Raw genomic sequence first — 20,158 nt, 5'->3', positions numbered from 1 at the left:
TTTTTGAGATCTCTATCACTGTAACGTAATTTCCAGGAAGGCGGATTTAGGTAGAACTGTAAAATGTACATATCAGTGCTCTAGGCGTCGTCTTGGCAAGCAGTTTATGTTAATTTCCTACAAGTGATGACTTGCTTAAAGTTTTGCTTCTAAGATTTGGATCTCATCACTGTGGCCTTTCCACACCTTCCCTGTCCATCACACTGCCAACTGGGTGAAAGGTTTGAACTTTTCTTTAATGAACTTTGTTTCCGTCACCGAAATGTGGCCTCTGTCAGTGTGGTCTCTGCAGGTGCCACTTCCAGTAACCATCAAAGTTCATATTTTCCTCCAGAATTGGGTTCTTATTGATGTTAATGATGATGATGATCTTCTGTCTGTCTGGAGCTTTGTCATCAGTATTTAATGGCTGTAGCTGTAATAGTATTCTTTTAAGGGCCTTTTCAGAGAAAGCATGTTGTGACCAGTTTCAGGAATGTTTCAGTCCATTTGATGAATGATGATGAATCTGGGCAAGTTTGAACAAAACCTTTCAGGTCGAAAGGGAAACTCGAGGGATTTTTGCTTCGTTCAAAACTCTAATTTCTTTTGTTAGGGTTTTTTTTAAATTTCCAGTGATAGAAAAATCTCTTGGCTGATCAAAAAAATCACAGGTTTTAAAATGTATGGCCATTAGGTGTTATTTTAAATGTTTTACAATAGAACTTGTGCATTATTTGTTTTTCTTAAAAATATTAAATAGATGTAACAATTCTAATCTTGTCGCAGATTTTCCTACAGAGAAAAATTAATGTGCAAAGCTTTTCACTTCATAATTTATACTTTTAGGAATTTCGAATGCTCTTTTATTTTCTTCTGACTCAAATTTTTAAATTCTACCCTTGGACCCAGTCAACCTTAAGCACTGTGCGGAGAGTAAAGGTACAGCTTTAGAGTGGTATACGTTGCAAAGACGTTTTAATGTCAGTCATCTTGCTACTCTGTGGAGTTCCCCAAGGTTCTCTTTTGGGGACAGTTCTCTGCCCACTTCCCATCTGATCTATTGCTTTTTTAAAGTTAGAGCATGTCCTTCCACTTCTATGCTGATGATTCCCAAATCTACCTGCCCCTCACGCAAAATAAAGTGCTTGTTAAAAAGTTAGAAAGTCTTAGTGACATCAAAACTTTGATGACCATTTTAATGAGAGTAAAACCAAGGACATGATTCTTGGAGCTATTTGTTGTATTTGTTCATAATTGGACTGGATCCTTATCTATTATAAATAATCCTGTAAATCCTGAAAATTGACTTAAAATCGGGTAAAGAGATTAAATCCACTGTAAAATCAATAAACTCTTTCCAGTTTATGCTTATTTCTATGGCCAAGTCCTTCTTATTTTGAGAGAGTTACATCTGCTTTTATTGCAACTTGACTTGACTATTGTTACACCCCGTTGGATTGGATCATGCTTCCCTTTTGGATCTTTAATTGGTCCAAAATGACGCTGCTCGCTTATATACGATAAAGCATGTCCCATGTTCTGGCCTCTCTTCACTGTCCTCCTGTGCTTTTTAGGATATTATTGCATGTTTTTTTTTAAACCCCTTAATGGATTGTCACCAACAACAACTGCACATGTCTTAACACCTTACGTCCCGTCAGCATCACTGAGAACGGCTGACCAGTTATCCCCCATATCCTGAAGATTACACTGAAGAACGGGAGGGTCATGTCATAGCTTCTAAACTGTGAGTTGCCTCTCCATATTAGGCTGACCTTGCAATTTTTTAAGTACACTTCAAAACTTATTCTTTGTCCCACAATGACATTGGCAGGTATTTGGACAGCTGAGCTGTGTCATCTTGGTTTTCAGTGTGTCTGAACGCTCTGCTGGAGACACACTCAGCTATAGTCCAGACACTCTTGCTACTTCTAGAGGTGGTTTTTATTGTTCCGGACTGTACCGACCGCTTCCCGTAGCTTTATTAGCCATATGTTTCAGGGTGCGTTGAGCTTCAGATTTCAGCACTAGCACTGGCCCAAACTGTGCACACTAAGTGTCAGAGGATCTAATGACTTTGTAATAGCAACAACAATAGAGAAACGGATACATGTATGGTGTAAGCACCTGATGTTGTCACCATTAACATCTTTTTGCTTTGCTCCTTGTATTTGCGCTCTTGTCACAGTAAAGCAGACTGTATGGGCCTGAAGGAGTGACACAGATGCCGTCCCATGATGGCTTCTTCAGTTTCGCTTATATTCACAAATCGGTGATCCTTTCGCAGTCCTTACTCAGGTTCAGGTTGAAGCCCAGTTGTTTCACTGACTCTGGTAGCGTTACTGTATTTTTGGCTGTGTGTGCTTCCGAGTCAGAGGCGGTTGGAGCGAGTGCTGTGCGAGCCTCAGCCTCCTTGCACTCCTCTTTCTGCGTTCTTTTTGAGACCTGTGGTTTTCAGCCAGTTGGGCATGTAGCTTTGATGTGCAGCAGCCAGCGAAAGTGTTGCAGGGTGTACTTCAGACATCCCTCAGTTTGCATCTGAAATATTTTTAAATACCATCAGTCAGTTCTTTGTCAGGCTGCGCTGCTGTATGGTGGTGTTGGGCTGCAGTCAGCTGGCCTTTATGAGTCAGTAAAGCAGGATGCACTGTTCTGTTGTTGCATTTTCTATAGAGATTAAACATGAGTAAAAGCCACAGATGCACAGTGATACACTGATTGCTTGTGTGATTTCTTTTTTTTTTTTTTTTTAAAGATTATGAAGAACTATGTTTCTACAGCTCTACTGGGTTTAACTCCTTTGGATTATTTAAACCAAATTCACATTGAGCATTTAACTGTCACCATCTTGCTGTTTTGAAACCAGACATGACAAGCTACAGGTTGATCTGACTAGTTTGTTATTGACAGTTATATACCAAATCGGTATACACGTTATTTCTCCTTTTTGGCTTTAATAATGATCGTGCTTCATGTTTTATTCACTGTTACCCAAAATGAGTGACTGAGCCCATAAAGTAATCAGAAAAGTGTTTACGGAGGTTCTATAAGATCAGATATCGCTGATGTAAGCTTCTGCTTAAAGAGCGTATTTTTGGACCAAGAATCCCACTTCTCTTTCTGGTCGCCCACTGTACAGCAGGATATTCGTTTTCTGTGAATTCTCATTAAATGCACATTTTGTTTATTTTTCTACAAAAACCCTGAAACATGATGCAGATTCTTTGTAACCTAAGTTGGTAGGCTGCATGAAGACATTTGCTTACCAGTCGACTGTGAGGTATGTCTGTGTCATTTTCAGAGCAGGCCTATTTTTGCTTTCAACAACCTCTTGTTGGTGCCTGTTGAGGCTGGAAAGCCCTGACATGAGCAGATGTACAACCACAGATTGGTGGTACACTGAGCCTCTTAACACTGTATGCTTACACAATCACAAGATACTGTATCACCCTCTGTGATAATATTCAGAAGCTGCCATGGCAAACTCTGCCTTTTTCAACCCGCCCACATGAGCAGTTAGATCATGGGGGAATGCTGCTGAAGTGGCTCGTGTTTATAAAAAGTTTTACATCTGAAAAGATGGGTGATAGTTGGTCAGATTCCACTTTTTTTTGTTCATATCACACTGGAACAAGGAAAACGGCAGGAGGGGATAAGTCGTATGCTTTTATATTAGCTAGTATGCAGTGGGGATCGCTTAGTGAAGCCTGTTTTAGGAAAGAGACTCTGTTTAATGGCCACCAGAGGATTACTCCTGTGGCTGCAAAAAGACTTGTAGTCCTACAGAAGGCTGCAGAAAAACAGCAGCCAGACACCATGTCTATAAATGGATTCTGGTTAAATACATGGGTTCATTCACTCATTTCAGGTCATATTGAATAAAATATTAAAGTCCATTTTGTAAATTTTGATCACTCTAAGTGTCAGATTATTCAGAATATGCTGAAAATGCTCAACTCAAGGCTTCAGAACTGGACTTGACTAACCAGTGGATGACGTCACGGTGTCGGCGTTTATCTTTTATACGGTTTGTGGTAAAAACAAAGCAGCACACTGAAACTGCTCCAGTGCTATTCGAAAAGAGCTTTTTTTGTGTTGATGGCTATATAAACAAATAAAGGGAAGAAATTAAATAAATTAACCACATTAAAGCGCACTTGCGCAGACATGTATAATAGAAAAGAAAGACATGAACATGACTCCAGATTCGGATTATAGTTAATTACAACTAAATAAAAACGTAAAGTTAATTGTGAAGAAAATAGTTCTTTAGTTTGTCACACAAAAAGCATCAGAATGCTTTGGGATAATATTTGGTTTATTAAACTGACAAATACATGGAACTAAATTTTTCGCACTCACCAAACAGGTGGTCCGATGCTTGGCTGCTCCAGTCTGCATGCCAAATATCATCGGGCAAGATGGTAACCCAAGGTTGCTCTGCGATCCATCCGGTGTGTGCAAATGTTAGATAGAAAACACATACATGCATGGAAAAAACATGAAAAATGTGGTTAGCACAACAAGTGTATTCAAATCATAATTCTGATTGTAAAAGCTGCCAGACAGGATTTATATAAAAAAAAAAAAAAAAAAAAAAAAAAAGAGCTCCTGTGTGAATGTGTGAATGAGGTAAGTTGTATAAAGTGTTTTGAGTGCCCAGTTAGAGTAGAAAAGCCCTATATAAGAACCCGCTGGACTAATAAGCACCTCTGATATCTGGCATCTCATAATGTGAACCTGGCTATCATTTGAGCTTTGGTATTGTGTAGAAATACAAAGTTGTGTTATCACAGCAAACTCTTTGGTATCACTGACATCCAGCATGGGAAACACTTGTTGCTTGTAAACATTTCATCCTAAATTTATTTGTCATTCTTGTCCTCTGGTGATTCTGACTCCGTCTCGAGTCCTTGACCTGCCTGATTCTTAGCCACCGCCGATGCTCTGCTTCGTCCTCTCGAAATGCCACTGTGGTGCCCATCTCCATGGCAACTCCTCTGCTTCTGACATCAGTACCACCACTCCACAGCCAATGAGAGAGGGGGGGAGAGAATGAGAGCCTTGACACTCTGAAATCCTGTTGTGCAATTCAGAAGGAGATGTAATTTGGGTAATTTGGGTGGCTGCGCCTGCCAAGACGAGCATGACGACTTCTGGTTCAGAAGGGCTGTAAAACATTCAGGCGCTGCTCTGCTGCGTTGATGTTAATATCTGTGTTGATCATCAGGACTTAGAGGTGCATGTTGTTGCTGCTTTTACTGTTGCATCCGCATTTCTCAGAAACCACAGTGCTGAGCTTACATTAGGACTTGTAACCTAATGAGAAAAAGGCAGATATCGAGTTCATGCACAGTGAAATATGCAGAATTAGCTTTGATTCTATCACCTGCCCTCATTTTTATGTCAAGGTATGCTTACGAAAGTTCAACTTGCCTTAAAATACACACACACACACACACACACACACACACACACACACACACACACACACACACACACACACCAGTGTTATAATGAATACTTTTTTTTTCTTTTTTTTTTTTTTTTTTTGGGCTTGACAAGCAAAGTTTTGCTGAAGGAAGGATGTTTATCACAATGAACAGTGGAAGATTCTTTTTTTTTTTTCCTCAAGAAAAGTTGCATGTTTTCATTCAGAGATTTTAAAACACGCCTGTCTTTGAATTACCTTAGGTTAGCACCCTTTCGGCTGAATAGTCTAAATTATCTGCATGAATTACAAATCACAAGTGTGCTTCAATAAACAAACAAAATGTAATTGCCCTAAAATAAACACTTGTGACAAACTAAGATATATTTTTTGTTAATCGTTCCGTATATGAAGTGACATAAAGAACTAGAAATCCATGAAAATGACTCTGCTAAGCCCCAGAAATATTTAATTTAAAAGCACAAAATTGCAACATTTTAAAAGCTACGGTCAGAGTATTTGCTGTTTTTAGGACTTCATTATAGTCCTCCCACAGTGGAAAAATACCTTTTTACAATTTTCAGTGTGACATCTTACTTTGGTTCATTTATCAGTTTTTAAACCAAAAGACTGAGTTTTCTAACCAATAAGTCACAGTAAAGTCCAGATTCTCTGAAAGAAGTCTAAAGGATTCCAACTTTCTAATTACAGTTCATCATTATGAAATCTAAATGCGCTTTAAATAACTATGAAGCCACTGACAAAATCCTTGTGTTGGTCAGGTTGAGTTCTGAATTCTAGAGACTGCCGATGCTTTCATTTGCACAATTTGTTGTCTATGAAAAATGTCTCCCTTGAGCTCTTGTATTAATTGGTTTCCCTCATTCAGAGATGCGAGAGAGTGCTTCATTTAAATGAAAGACTTTGAATTGATGCAAAAAAAAAAAAACCAGCATCTGAATCTGAGGTTCAAGTGTTTGGTCAAAGCCTTGGAACTGGAAGGTATGCTGTGGCTAAATAGGAGAGAAGCAGCAGGCCTATGGTCAGAAATTAAAACATGAGTGCTATCTGTAGGAGAGTTCCTATATTAAGCATTTATATCAGTGGTTCTTAGCAGATGCCTAAAAATGGGCTGCAGGGAAAAGTTTCAGTGAGTCACATGTGTACAGTTTTTTGTTTTGCTGTTGTGCTTTTCTCTGACTTGACCTCTGTAAATTACTTGATGCATGCTCAATCATCCAGGTGAGTAAATCCCCAAAAGTTGATTCTGTTCATCTGGAAGTAGCGTTTTCAGCGGGAGAAATGTTTTGTGACTCATCCAGGTGACTTCTTCAGTCTCAGCTGACTGCAGGTTTCCCCAATCTTATAAACAGTACATTTGCATAATGACTGAAACCAGCCCACTGAAGGAACAATGGGCTGGGTGGGCTGGGAGGTCAGTTCCTTAATCTTAATTATGGAAGTTTTCATGACCATTGATCAACACCCACTGATCAAAGCTACTTTATCAAAGATCACCATTCACAGAGAGTTGGGGAACGGCTGCAATCACAGCATTGTAAGATGGTGACAGATGGACCCTTAGGCCCCCTCCTCGATTCAGAGACGGTCTTTCCCTTTTCACGTAAATGGCCTCCTTGACTCCGCCCTCAAACCAGCGTTCCTCCCTGTCCAGGATGTTACATCCTCATCCTTGAAAGAGTGTCCACTGGCCTGTAGGTGTAAATAGTCTGCAGAGTCCTGGCCTGACGAGGTAGCTCTTCTGTGCTGTGACATCCACTTCGGCAGAGGTTGTTTGGTTTGGTATCACCCTCTTCCTGTAGCCACTTCCTGGGTCTCGTTTCAGAGGCTCGTAAGTATTTTCGTCACTGAGCGACAAAATTTTCTTATGATAGTCTTTCTGGTTTAGCAAAACTGTGCATCTACCTTTGTATGCCGGAAAGATGATAATGTTGTGGTCAGTACTAACTAGCACCATTGTTCCTTCAGTGGGCTTGTTTCAGTCATTATGCAAATGTACTGTTTATAAGGTTGGAAACCAGCAATCAGCTGAGACTGAAGAAGTCACTTGGATGAGTGATGAAACTGAAAACACTACGTCCTGATGAACAGAATAAATTTTGGGGACCTCTGTAAACACCTTCCTAATGGGTTTATAAGCTCAGTCACCCATAGCAGGTCATACTGAATAAAACAGAGAGTCACTTTCGGTCATTCTAAATGCCAGAAAGTTTTTTTTTGTTTTTTAAATTTGTTCGACATGCTTTAGAAAAATCGGGTTGTGACTCGATGACTCAAAAGAATGACAGCTGTAACTGATGGTAACAGGTGGAGATGCACATTAAGACTGATGGCGAGATTCTGTGCATTCAGGTTTTGCTTCATTTGCCTGATATTAGTCTGCTTTATGCTTTTAGGTTAAATAAACTATATAAATTTATTTAGATGTCATGTTAGCAGCTGTGATCAGAGAGTGAAATATAAAAACCTAGAAAGAAGTCAAGAGTACGTGTGTGTACGTATAAAGTATACTTTTTTTTATTTGTTTGTTTTAAATGTATTTTTTAAATACATTTGGTTGTATAATCCACTTCATATGTGAAGAAATGAAAGCAATGAAATGACTTACAGTATCAGTAAAAACAGATGTTCCTGGCATCTAATTTACCAGTTATTGTACTGGTAAAAGAAAATAATCGACTAGTTTTATAGTAAGAAAAATTAGAAAATAAAACTGAAATAACATAGAACTGAATGAAATGCCTCAGTCCATAGGTTGGCTTAATGACACCAGTATTGTGCCTTCCTAATAGCTGGCAGCTAACTAATAATAACTGGCGTTATTTTATTTATTTATTTAAATGCAAAAATTTGTGTTGGTTTCAGCTTCAGCTGTTGGGTTTTGGTCTGCTGGACTCGTAAACATTTTATACTCAAAAGGATGGGGACAACAAGCAGCAAATTTAAATGTTACAGTAACGTTTAAGCCTATAATGGTTAAAATATTAAGGCTATCATAACGGCACACCTAAATATAGAGCTGGGGTTATGAATGACTCCATACAGTCTCTTGGAGTTATATATGTCTCATTTTCAGTCTGAAATGACACTGGAAAGTTAATGATTTATTCCACGTAAATGGATTCATTATTTTTTTTTATGATAGTAGCAGAGGTGGCTTTTATTATAGGAGTGGCTTCTCCCCTATGTAAGAATAGACTCCACCAGTCACTAATGCAAAGCCTGTGACGAAACCCTGCAGGCCACACTGAGGCTGTACAAATATATTAGAAAACTGCGATGCATACTGTGTGAGGAAATGGCTTTGAGGAAGAAACTTTTCTCTGCTCATGCTCTTCAAAGTTTCTTTATCATGTTTGTGCTAAATAGTCTGAATTGCTGCAATAAGGTTACCTGCTAATTATTACTTATAAATGCGAACAGTGAGTGAAATGATATTGTTGAGCTCCACGCACTATAGCGCTTTACCTCTGAAAACAAACTATAGGTATGTTTCAATGTGGGCATTTTGCTGACGTCAGGGAAACAAATGGCTTATTGTGCAGAGCTGAATATTTCATACACCCATGTAAGCTTGATTGAAAAGCACCTGCAGACACAAACACCATGCTGGCATGTTTTTATAAATGGGTTATTGTGGTTAGTGTACACAGAAACAGGAAAGACTTTTTTGTTTTGTTTTTTTAACTTTTTTTCTTTCTTTTTTTTTTTTTAGTAAGCATGCAAATGCAGTTAAATCTATGATCGTTCCCAATGATAAATGCTGGAGGGTATAAATCTCAATGAACTTGAATTAAGCTTTTGCAGCCAATGGTCAGTGTCGCCCGGTTATCTGCTGAAGCTTCTCAGAGAGCAGCTCAAAAAGATTAAACTTAACTGATCTCTGTGCAGAAATAAATCAATGTTACAGGATGAAATTAACAAAAATAAGATTGCAGATTACGTGTTCTGTAGGCCGGACAATATACCAGTGGTTTCTGGTAGCAGTGCAGTCGTGTTAAGGAGAACAGTTTTCATAGTTGTTGCAGATGCACATGTCAATTTATTTCACTGTAGGTTAATTTTGATATTATTGTTAGGAACTCATTTAAGCAGTTTAAACAGGGGAAACCAATGACGTGTTTAAATTTATGTGTGGCTTATTCAACTGCTATGGTCCAATCACTTTTCTTTTTTTCTTTTTGTAAAGTTATTTTTCTCTTGGTTCTGACTAACATTTGTCTATTCAGGAAAAATTCCATGAGTAATCTGCGATGTGACTGATAAGCAGTTATGACTTGCTGTCGGTCTGAATCAGTAACTGCAGGCCACAGCAGTAAATTGTAAATGGCAGAGACGCTCGAGTCCTACTGTACCACCTCTTAATGCAGCAAACCCCCTCACAGCAGCACTGAGTGTGGTGTGAAGCCCAACCCCACAGCTATGGTACTCACGCTGCCTTTTTAAACCTGTGACTGTGATGTCAGTCCACATTCTCACCATGGGTCGCCCTTTAAGCACAGTGAACTTTGCCCCCCCCCCCCCCCCCCCTTTTTTTTTTTTTCCTTCCACTCTAACCATGAATATTGTCATGGTTACAGTCCTATTGCATAACTGAGAAAAGCCTTGTATTCTTGTCTCCATGGAAATGGAGGCACCCCACCCCCCCTACCCCCACAAAGCTTCTTCCTGAGCAGTGAGCATGCTCAGAAAACACTAAGTGCACAGAGGAAATAGGAAAAACAAGATTTCACTACAGAGCAACTTCATTAAAATAATGATTGCACAAGCTGTGTTAAATTTAGCTTGTAAAAATATTATTGCATAATCATACCTAGGCCTTTTTTCCCCAAATTCAGGAAAGTACACAATGTGGATCGAAAATTGGTCCTATTTGATTCACCTTTTTTCCTAATTGTAGGCCCGTATAACTCAAAGTAAAGGAGAATTTAAGGATTTAATACAACTTTTATGCTCTGTTTAAAAACACTGATTGGTTGACTTTACAGCTGATTCTTAATAAATGCAGTTACATGTAGGGCTGGGCCATATTATACCGTTCATGGTAATACCGGTACAATGTTAGGCAATGATAAGAAAATGAAATATCGCAATAGAATATGGGTAAAACGCGCATGTGCAGTGCCTTTGTTTTCATACGCACATGGCTGAAAAGCATGGCGGCAACGGAGAATGAGAAGGGAGAAAGCGGATCATTGAGTGAAACGGATGAATGAGAATTGGTTTGTAAAAATGGTGCCACTTCAGTGATGTGGAACTGGTTTGGTGTTTGTCCGTCAGATACACAACAAAGCACTTTTTTTTTTTTTTTTTTTTGTAGAACATGCAAGCGGGCCTCGTTATTGACTATGTGCACGAGACAATGCTAACTTCCTGGTTTGAGACCGGATGTGGGGTTGTATATTTCCGGTAGCTTTACTTTGCGGTCAATCGCTACTGCGAAGATATACTCCAAAATCATGTCCAAAACTCGAAAACGGAAAGATTGCGTTAAGTTACAAAGAGCAGAACGTGGGAACACTCACCGCTGTTGTGTCATAAAAAATCTAATGATCAAGCGTTTAGATCGATCAGTTGTTTACATCACTCAACACAAGCAGAACTGCATTACTGCAGCAGAAGACACATCGTCCACATTCAGAAGCACATCTCTGTATAATGACTGGTCTTATGAATTAAACAGGCAAATGTTCAGCATTCAAACTACAGGTGAAGAATAGTCAAACCAGATGTTTCCCCCGTTATGTCGATATCAGCTAGTCAAGTACACACCTACACAGCATATTAACAAACCGTGAAAAAAGCCACACAAAAAATGAATGATTGCTGGTAATGGTTTCTATACATTAGTATGTAGGAAGGGTATGTTGTGACTTACCTTCAAAATTACAGCGGTCCCTCGCTATAACGCGGTTCACCTTTCACCTCGCTGTTTCAGATTTTTTAGTGCAAGTTTGCATGCTTTTTTTAACGTCACATTGTGTCCTGCGTCCTGATCGCTGCAGACGATCTCCTCCGTGACGCCTCTCCTGTACAGTACAGAATCGCTGCATTGATTGTTAACAGTGTGACTCTGAAGTGCAGTACAGTATGTCCACGATGTCCCCCAAACGTTTTGCATCGTCAAAAATAAATTTGGCTACTTGATTTCACCTCTCGCTGGTTATTTTTAGAACATAACACCCGCGATAAACGAGGGACAGCTGAGAAATATAACATTTGAATCCCTTTTCTCTTTTTCTCTGAGGCGCGGGGGAAAAATATCGACAAGTCAATGAACATCATTTACAGATATATTGGGTAAATGCCCGAGACATCTATAGAAATGTAAATCGCCACTTGATTCATTTGCTTAACTTGTTTTGGACCGTAAACCAGGCGCGAATAGGACACCGGAAACAAAGCTCCCCACAGGAGTTTCCGCACCGGAAGTAGCATATGCTAACGTGCACATAGTCAATTGCAGTATTTGTCGGACTAAGGTGCTCGTAAATCTGGGAGTAATCTGGGTCCTAAACTCCGTCATCTACAGGTCCCAAAGTCAAACGAACACTGCAGCATCACTGAGAGTAAAAATCTGTCTAAATTCTTTCATCTTTAATAAAACGATCAGCATTGCTGCTTTACCAGGTGTAACTATGAAGTTTAGCATCCAGGCATCCATGAAAACAGAATTTATTACTTTTAACGGAGGTAGAAGTTAGCAGGAAGTTAGCGGAAGTTAGCTCGCTAGTTACCTCAGCATGATATAGCATGTTCTGACTGAGAGATTTCTGAAAAAATTCAAATGTACAGCTCTGCTATCACTTCCAACATAAATGAAGTTAGAAAACTAAACAGCAGTGATGTTTGTAAAGTTACTGAAGTTGGGCTAGCTGGTATATAATGATGTGCTACGTGATCGCTAGCGACACAGCTATGTTAGCATAACATAAACAGTGAAGCTGGAGGATGAACGCTAACACTTTTCCACTCGATAAAAGTTAACGTGAAGGTTCCTGATGGTTAGAGACAAATACAGTCACAAGGCAGGATGCTGTAAACAGACCAAACTTCAGTCAGAAGAACAACTGAGATAATCCGTCCACAATACGAGGTTAGTGATTAATATACTGCAACAACATGGGAATAGAGCAGCTGTGATAGAATACAGCATTAATGAATCAATGGTACAGAAGTGGAGGAAGCAAGAAGAATGAGTTGAGTAAAGTTTGATTTATCTGACTGCTTTGTTTCGCTTAATGTGCCTTATAATCCCGTGCACCTTTATTGTCCAAAAAATACGTATTTGACTTTTTTATTTGGCACACTGCAGTTTAATGTTGCAAAGCACCTCTTTTTAACTTCAGTGGATATTATACATGGTTATGCTCTGGATATGTCAGCCCATTTCTACTGGAAATGCCTTTTGGTTAAACTTTCAGTAAGGAATTTGCATTTGCACTGTTAAATTTTTATATAGCTTCAATGCACATAAAAAAACAGCTGCTTGTTTAAGTAAAAATAAATGGATGGGGGGGGGAGGGGGTTGCACTAGTAAAGTTGTGGAGTTGCATTTTGTCTCGCATCAATTATATAGTCAGTTATATCGTTATCGCAAATTTTCAAATATATATCGTGATAAATATTTTTGGCCATATCGCCCTGCTCTAGTCACATATGACGTTTAATGCTTTTTGATGGATGGATGTAGGTCAGTGAAATGGTCAAAAAAATTACAATAGTAAAATAAACTAAGTTAAACTATTGCTCATCAAAACAGGATAGCTAAAAAAAATGAGGGCTTTAAACCAGGTTTGATCTGCAGAGTAATAGCTTTCAGTTCAAAGGTCACAGGTGCCTGAGAGCAGCCCGAGTCCACCCTCCAGTGATAAAGCCGTGCAGCTCAAAACTGCCTTAGCAGGCAGAGATAACTGCATTAAAACTACTTGGTGAACTCTGTACTTTGTACTTCCTCAAAGTTCCTTCTGCATGCCAGATAAAGGGACAAGGAACTGCAGGGCTTGGCTCAGTAAATATGGTGAAATACAGTATGAACCAATACTTTTTGTTTTGTCATAAATTCCTATAGCATGGAACAGCATTTCAAAAGCTGAAACCAAAAAGTATTAGGCCTTTTTTGCCTTAGAAGAAGTTTTATCTTATGTCAGTGCGATCATTTAATAAATACTTTACAGTAATATGAACCACAAAAGCACCAAATTCTCTTTTTTGCAGCTGCAGCCTGAGAATAATAAAACAAAAGAAAATTGTGCACATCAGTTCAGGAACAGCAAGGTTGCTCATCTCAGGGCTTCATAACCAACGATTGATATCTGCATTCATCTTTATACCATCCTGGTCTTTTGCAAAACAGGAAATGGTCACATGATCATGAGCACAACATTGTGCCTGATGTATTTCACTAGAAGGTATATTTCTGCATCAGAAAATGCAGAAACGTTTCACCATGCCAACTAAGACACTGAGCTTTTTAAAAGAAGTTGCAACCAATGTTGTTTAGAGTTGGCTAAACCGTGATCCTTTTCTAGACCTGATCCAGTGATTTATGATGCCTCACCCCATAAACCTAATTGATGTGTGAAAATATGTGTAGTCTGATTGTCACCCTTAACCCCTCCCACCTCCAAATGTGGACTTTTCGTCTTTTAAAAGCAGAAAATATTCATTTCACATGCATGCACATGTGAATCAGAGCATAAGAGTCCAGACAGATGAAAATCCTGTCCAAAAATACAAATCAGTAGATTAGAGGTGGTATTTCAGACTGTTGTCTGTGTGTTACTCAAAGCTAACAGGAGGTTTTACTCAAGAAAAGTCCAAATGGAGATTTGTTTCACAGCTTTTTTGCACTAAAGGTTTGTCATCCAGAAATATTGCCATTAAATACTGGCTTCATCAGAAAGTGACCTCCAGCACTTACTGGGCCAGTGTGAAATGACAGGAATGAGAATTAACACCTCATAGTCTGAAGCCGTGGTTCTCAGCTGGAAATAAGTGAAATGCCCATTTCAGGTCAGGGAGGAGTTGCTGCCTCAAGTGGAGGAGTTCAGGTATCTCAGAGTCCTGTTCACGAACGAGGGGAGAGTGGTGCTGTACCGGTCTGTTGTGGTAAAGCGAGAGCAGAGTATTGATTTACTGATGAGTCTACGTCTACGTTCCTCCAAACACCTCAACAAGTTCTGGGTAGTGACTGAAAGAATGAAGTTGCTGGGAATGAGCTTTCCTCTTCCGGTGGCTCCTCACCGGAAGAGGAAAGAGAGGGAGAGAGGGTGAGGAGCTGCGCATCGAAAGGAGCCAGTTGAGATTGAGTTGACAGTTGACTAGAGTGCATCCTGGAGATACCCTAGGTGAGGTGTATTGGGCATATCCGGTGTGGAGGAGACCCAGGGCAGACTCAAGAGCTGCTGGAGAGAATACGTTTCCGGCTGGCTTGGGAAGGCCTTGGTTGTCTCTCTGGAACAGCTGGAGGAGGTGGCTGGGGTGGGAAGTCTGCACTGCTTAGACTGCTGCCCTTGTGACCCATACTGGATAAGCAGCAGATGCATAGATGGATTTATGCTGTGAAATAAAGTGAAAGCATCAAAGTCTTCCAAAATATACATTTTGTTATACCATCCAGTACTGCTGCAGACCTGCTGTTCTAAATGGTTCCAAAGTTAGGGACATATTATCTTTGACCTTTGACATATTATCAGTTTCATGAAAATATTTAGCTTCTCATGTCTGCCATTTCCACAAACTAGGAGGAGGCTGTTGTACCATTGACTGTTTAAAAACAGTACGAGGATATGATGTCTGTGCCAAACTGCCTCTGCCCTGGATCGGATTGCAGCTTTGATGAATAACTACTGTCGTTGCCTGCTTCTCTGTACATGAGGGCATCTGCTGGTGTAGAACAGTTACATGGAGAACTATTTACTTACCTCCCACACACACACACACACACACACACACACACACACACACACACACACACACACACACACTCCTCTCACACAAGTGGAAAGGAAGGTCACTCATATTTCCCTCACAGAAGGCTGGCACACTTGTGTTTACATTGCAGTCCTTACACCCCCATCACTATAGCAACTCATTTTCTTATTTTGTCTGACTACGTGGGTGTTTTTCAGTCATTTCTGTTGTGTGTAATGTGCCGAAATAAAACAATGCTTGTGTAGATGTAAACGATGAAGCTGAGGAAGATGATAAAAGCTGCAAATTCTCTCAGTTTGTCATCCCGAGGTGCAGCTGCGTTGTGCAGTTTTGCTTTTCTGGTTGTACCAAATGGGGTGAGATGAGCTGGCAGCAGTGATTTGCATTTCCTGGCAGTACCAGGTCAGCTGGACTTGGTTTGGATGTGTCATCTGAAGATGTTTGATCATTTCGCACACCCAACACCAGGCTGTAAATTAATCGTTCTCCATGACGTATGTAGGCGGGCTCAACTTCTGTCATTATTATTCAGTTTTTTTAAAAAAAACAAAAAACTAGAACATACAAAAAAACAAAGTGCTTTTATAGTCAAAATTGCAGTCATTCATGCAGACTAATAATTGGAAAAGATTAATTGAAGTCGACTCCTGCATATCTTCTTATTTATTTTAGTAAAGTGTGTTTGCTTTTGTTTTGGGTTTTTTGGTAAGGCTGTGAGATTTAGGTTGAGACCACAGCGTGGGTCTGACACAGCCATTAAGAGTGAAAAAAGCCAGATATTCAGCAGTGGACATGTCTGTACCTGGGGTAGTGTGGAGGAGGTGTTTCAGCACAGGCAGGGCTGGATATTTGAGTGGATGAACACTGAGCCTGTTGGGTGCGAGCATAATCACCCACATTTTTCCACATAATCACTAAAGATACTTTTTCTAAATTAAAAATGTTTCCAAAATAAGTTACAGCTGTGAGCAGAAACTGAAGAGGAAAGTACTCTTGATGTCCAACATTTATATATTGTGTTAAAAAGCTGATTCTAGGATGTAAAATAAAGTCAATGAAAGCACTAAATTTGTTGGATCATTTTATGATGAATGGAAATGTGATGGCAGTGAAGTTTAGATTTTGTTTTCTAAAAGGCTTAATGTGTCCCACATTCAAAACATCACATCTGCTTTCTGCTTTGGAAATTATGGTCTCTGCACAGTTGCACAAGAGAAAATAAGACAAAGTGGGCAGACTAAACAAAAATCCAGCCAACATGTTTTTACTAGTTAGGACAAATAAGTGGTGTCATTCTTGGAAGTAAAAACCCTGCAGAGAAAAGTGCTGATACACAAACCCTCTTCATGCCAAAGGGTGTGCTAGTGTTTATTTTTCCCTTTCAACATCTAATCTCACACACACGGTGTTCATGTGCTGTGGTCCTGTCTTTGTTTATGGCCGCTGGAGTTGCATGGTACATAAAAATATTCCAGCACCTTTGATCAGGGCGTCTGTCAGTGTCTGTAGGCAATGATTAGGATTGGGTTTTCTGCTTAGCCACATGCGAAGTATGACAATGAAGTGTCGTAGACTAATTTTGGAGTAAGAGTTTTGAAAAGGCTTGCAAATGTTTTTTCCAATATAGTAACTGATAAGCGTATTTATTATTTTTCCCTGAGCCTGGATCTGCTGGAGGTTTCTTCCTGTTAAAAGGGAGTTTTTCCTTCCCACTGTCACTAAAGTGCTGCTCATAGGGGTCATATGATTGTTGGGTTTTTCTCTGTATGTGTTATTGTAGGGTCTACCTTACAATGTAAAGCACCTTGAGGCGACTCTTGTTGTGATTTGGCGCTGTGTAAATAAAATTGATTTGAATTATTTTATTATTATCTATATTTTAATCGTACATGTTTGTGTAATGAGCCTTTACCTTAGTGAGGGATCTCTCTGCTAAGGTTGACCTCTGCTGTGAAGAATGTGTGATATGAAAGTAGCTAGCTAAGCTTTGCATGTTAACTCCCTGCTCCTTCTCTAAATCTAGCTTTAACTTTAGATCCTCCATACCCGGCATGCAAGACGGCTTCCTAATTTCCTGAAAATGTTTTGTCTTTATCACATTCCAGATATGGTTTGGTTGAAAGCACTTAAACCGGTTGGGTTTCTATTAGTGGTGCAACGGATCACAAATCTCATGGATCGGATCACGGTTTTAAGTCACAGATCGGATCAATTTTCAGATCAGCAAAAAAAGGAAAAAAGAGAGAATTTTAACATTTACTTATTAACTTATTTAAGTAATTTTTGCCTATTAAAACCTTCAACTCAAGACTCATTCCATGGAACTGTATAAAAACAAATTAAGGTGCAGTACAGGGCTTTGTATCTACCACTCCGCTGTGATATAATGAGCGGTCACGGTCACGTAGCTTTCCGTTGACCTGCAGCTCCACCCATTTTTAGTTGGGCAACAGAAGATGCCTGGGACAGTTCAGCCATAACTTAAATCTTTTCCTGCTCATACATGCCTGGAACGATCTTGTCACTGAAGTGGACGCGCAACGGGATATCATAGCGTGGCTCAAGCACGTTCATCATTGTTTAAACCCCTTGTTTTGCACAGGAGAGTACAGCCTCATGTCTGCAGCTAAACACCCCAGTAGCTTCTGTAATAGCTTTAAGCGGTCGAACTGGGCAGCAAAGGGCTGCTTAAATACCTCAAACTCCTCTGCTCCTCCACTTGGACCACTAGCGCTGACCATAGCTATCGCTTGACAGACTGACCACACTCATACTTTTTTTCCTTCTTTTTCGAATCTTCGGATCACGTGTGTGCCGAACCGTGGAGTGGGATCGGTTTGGATTATGGATCAACCGTGATCCGCTGCACCACTAGTTTCTATATTGCTGTAGTAGTTCTCGTGTAAAAGCTAATGTGCTACACTTATCTTTCCATTTTAGTGTGTGCTTACTGTTTTACAATACTTTTAATTCAAACCTAGCATTTCCTGCCGATTTGACTTAACATGAAAAACTTTTCGCTTGCAAACCACAGGAAGGAAGTGGCATTTGTCACAGAGGTTTGAGCGGGTTTGATTCACACAGCAATGTTTCTTTATTTTTTATCTGCCATTTTCATTTGTAAATAATAGTTAATGTAACGGTTAAAGGTTTTTTGGTCAGTTGTTTTTAAAAATTGTATGGTACCTTTTTCATAAATCCTTATTTGGGATTATACGTGACTTTTTGGTGAATGAACATGTGGTCTTTTTGTGGAATAGGTTTTATTGTTGTCTTCTAAAGATAGTTATTAGAAGTTAATATAAGCTACAGTATCGTGCTGGTATGTGACATGTGTGGTTCTTCAGGCTGCACTTGTTGAACTTGCTTGGCCCAGTAAGCACAGAAGCTTAGAGCTGGATATGGAAGAAATTGATTATATCAAGTGTTATTTTGTGCGATATTGGTTATAGCTTTAATATTGATTACATTGACTACAGTCTGCACAGTCTCCACCAAACATTGACTTAAGGCAATTAAAGGGGGAAAAAACCTTGATTCCAGGTGTGGAAGAGAGGGAGAGTCCTGAGCAGTTCATCTTAGTGAGGTGTGCTCCATCAGCTCAGTGACCCTTGGTCTGTATTTCTTTGATTGATTCTCATATTTACCATCCCAACTTGAAAACATGGTTTTCAACATTTGGATAATGGCTGTGCTCAGTTTTGGGCACAGCTGGGCATTCACAGAGGAGAGAGTGTGACTCTCTTTCACCACAAAGGCCATGTTCTTAGCTGTGTTAGCACCATCACCACAGCGAGAAAGTCTTGGTCACCTGCGGCCTTTCTGTCCTAATAAGTGGTTCTGAATCGTAATTATAAATTAATGCAGTTATTGCACATATCTGGCATTTGAGTTTTATGGATTTAAAAGGTTTGCATTTTTGTCTTATTTTGGGGTTTTTGTTTTTTTTAAATACAGCTCTGCCTACGACCGGGAGAACAAGATACGCGTGGCCATCAAGAAGATCAGCCCCTTTGAGCACCAGACCTACTGCCAGCGAACCCTGAGAGAGATCAAAATCCTTCTGCGCTTCAAGCACGAGAACATTATCGGAATCAACGACATTATCCGTGCACCGACCATCGAGCAGATGAAGGATGTGTATCCTCACTGAAGCATGTTTGAGTGTAAAGCGTCTCATTCTTGTGTTTGATGGTTTTCTTTAGCTGCTGGTCAGATTGGTATTACCACCAAACGTTTGTGGTCAAGAGGTTTTTATTTGTCTTCCATTACATAATAGCCACCTGTCGCCATACAGTTGGCAGAGATGCTTTTCGCTGTAGCCAAATGGTAGCAGACTATCAAGCCTGCAGGCACTGTGTATAGTTTTACACTGCGTCTGTGACTGAAGCCTGCAGCTGCTCAGCCTGGCAACACAAGCATGTGCCCAAGAACAAATACTAAATTGCACTGGCTTTCTTTCACCAAGAGTCGTCAGGGAGGTGGAGTCCACCTGGACCAGTTTCAGTACATATTGGCCTCAAGAGCACCAATCAGAATCCTCATGCTTAGGGACTTTGAAACTTGACTAAAAGTCCTAAAAGACCCAACAATTGATCAGATAGTTTTGTATTTTTGCAGCTGTGCATCCGCCTTTGCTCTTATCAAGTCTTCCTTTAACAAAAAAAACAAAGAAACGTAAAACAGTGAATAGTTTTACTGAACTTAAATGTCAGTGAGCTTTCAGCATGATGAATACATTTATCAAAATTTACCATACTGACTAATAATGGCCTCGTAAGTGAGTCA

The 20,158-nt window shown here is 39.8% G+C and overlaps 1 protein-coding gene across 1 annotated transcript in view; it reads left to right on the top strand.

Annotated features, from left to right (window-relative positions):
• mapk1 (mitogen-activated protein kinase 1) overlaps positions 1-20,158 on the top strand; it is a 37,413-nt gene that overhangs the window by 4,782 nt on the left and 12,473 nt on the right. Inside the window, exon 2 of the mRNA XM_086315513.1 lies at positions 19,328-19,510. Within this exon, the coding sequence (XP_086171639.1) occupies positions 19,328-19,510 (183 nt within the window). The remainder of the gene's footprint in view (positions 1-19,327; positions 19,511-20,158) is intronic.

This window comes from Aulonocara sp. 'chitande type north' Nkhata Bay, linkage group LG12 (assembly GCF_057382095.1).
Source record: "Aulonocara sp. 'chitande type north' Nkhata Bay isolate Kocher_YH1m ecotype deep benthic linkage group LG12, A_spYH_male_GT1.1, whole genome shotgun sequence".
NCBI classification, from domain to species: domain Eukaryota; kingdom Metazoa; phylum Chordata; class Actinopteri; order Cichliformes; family Cichlidae; genus Aulonocara; species Aulonocara sp. 'chitande type north' Nkhata Bay.
This window is presented reverse-complemented; position numbering and strand designations above follow the sequence as displayed.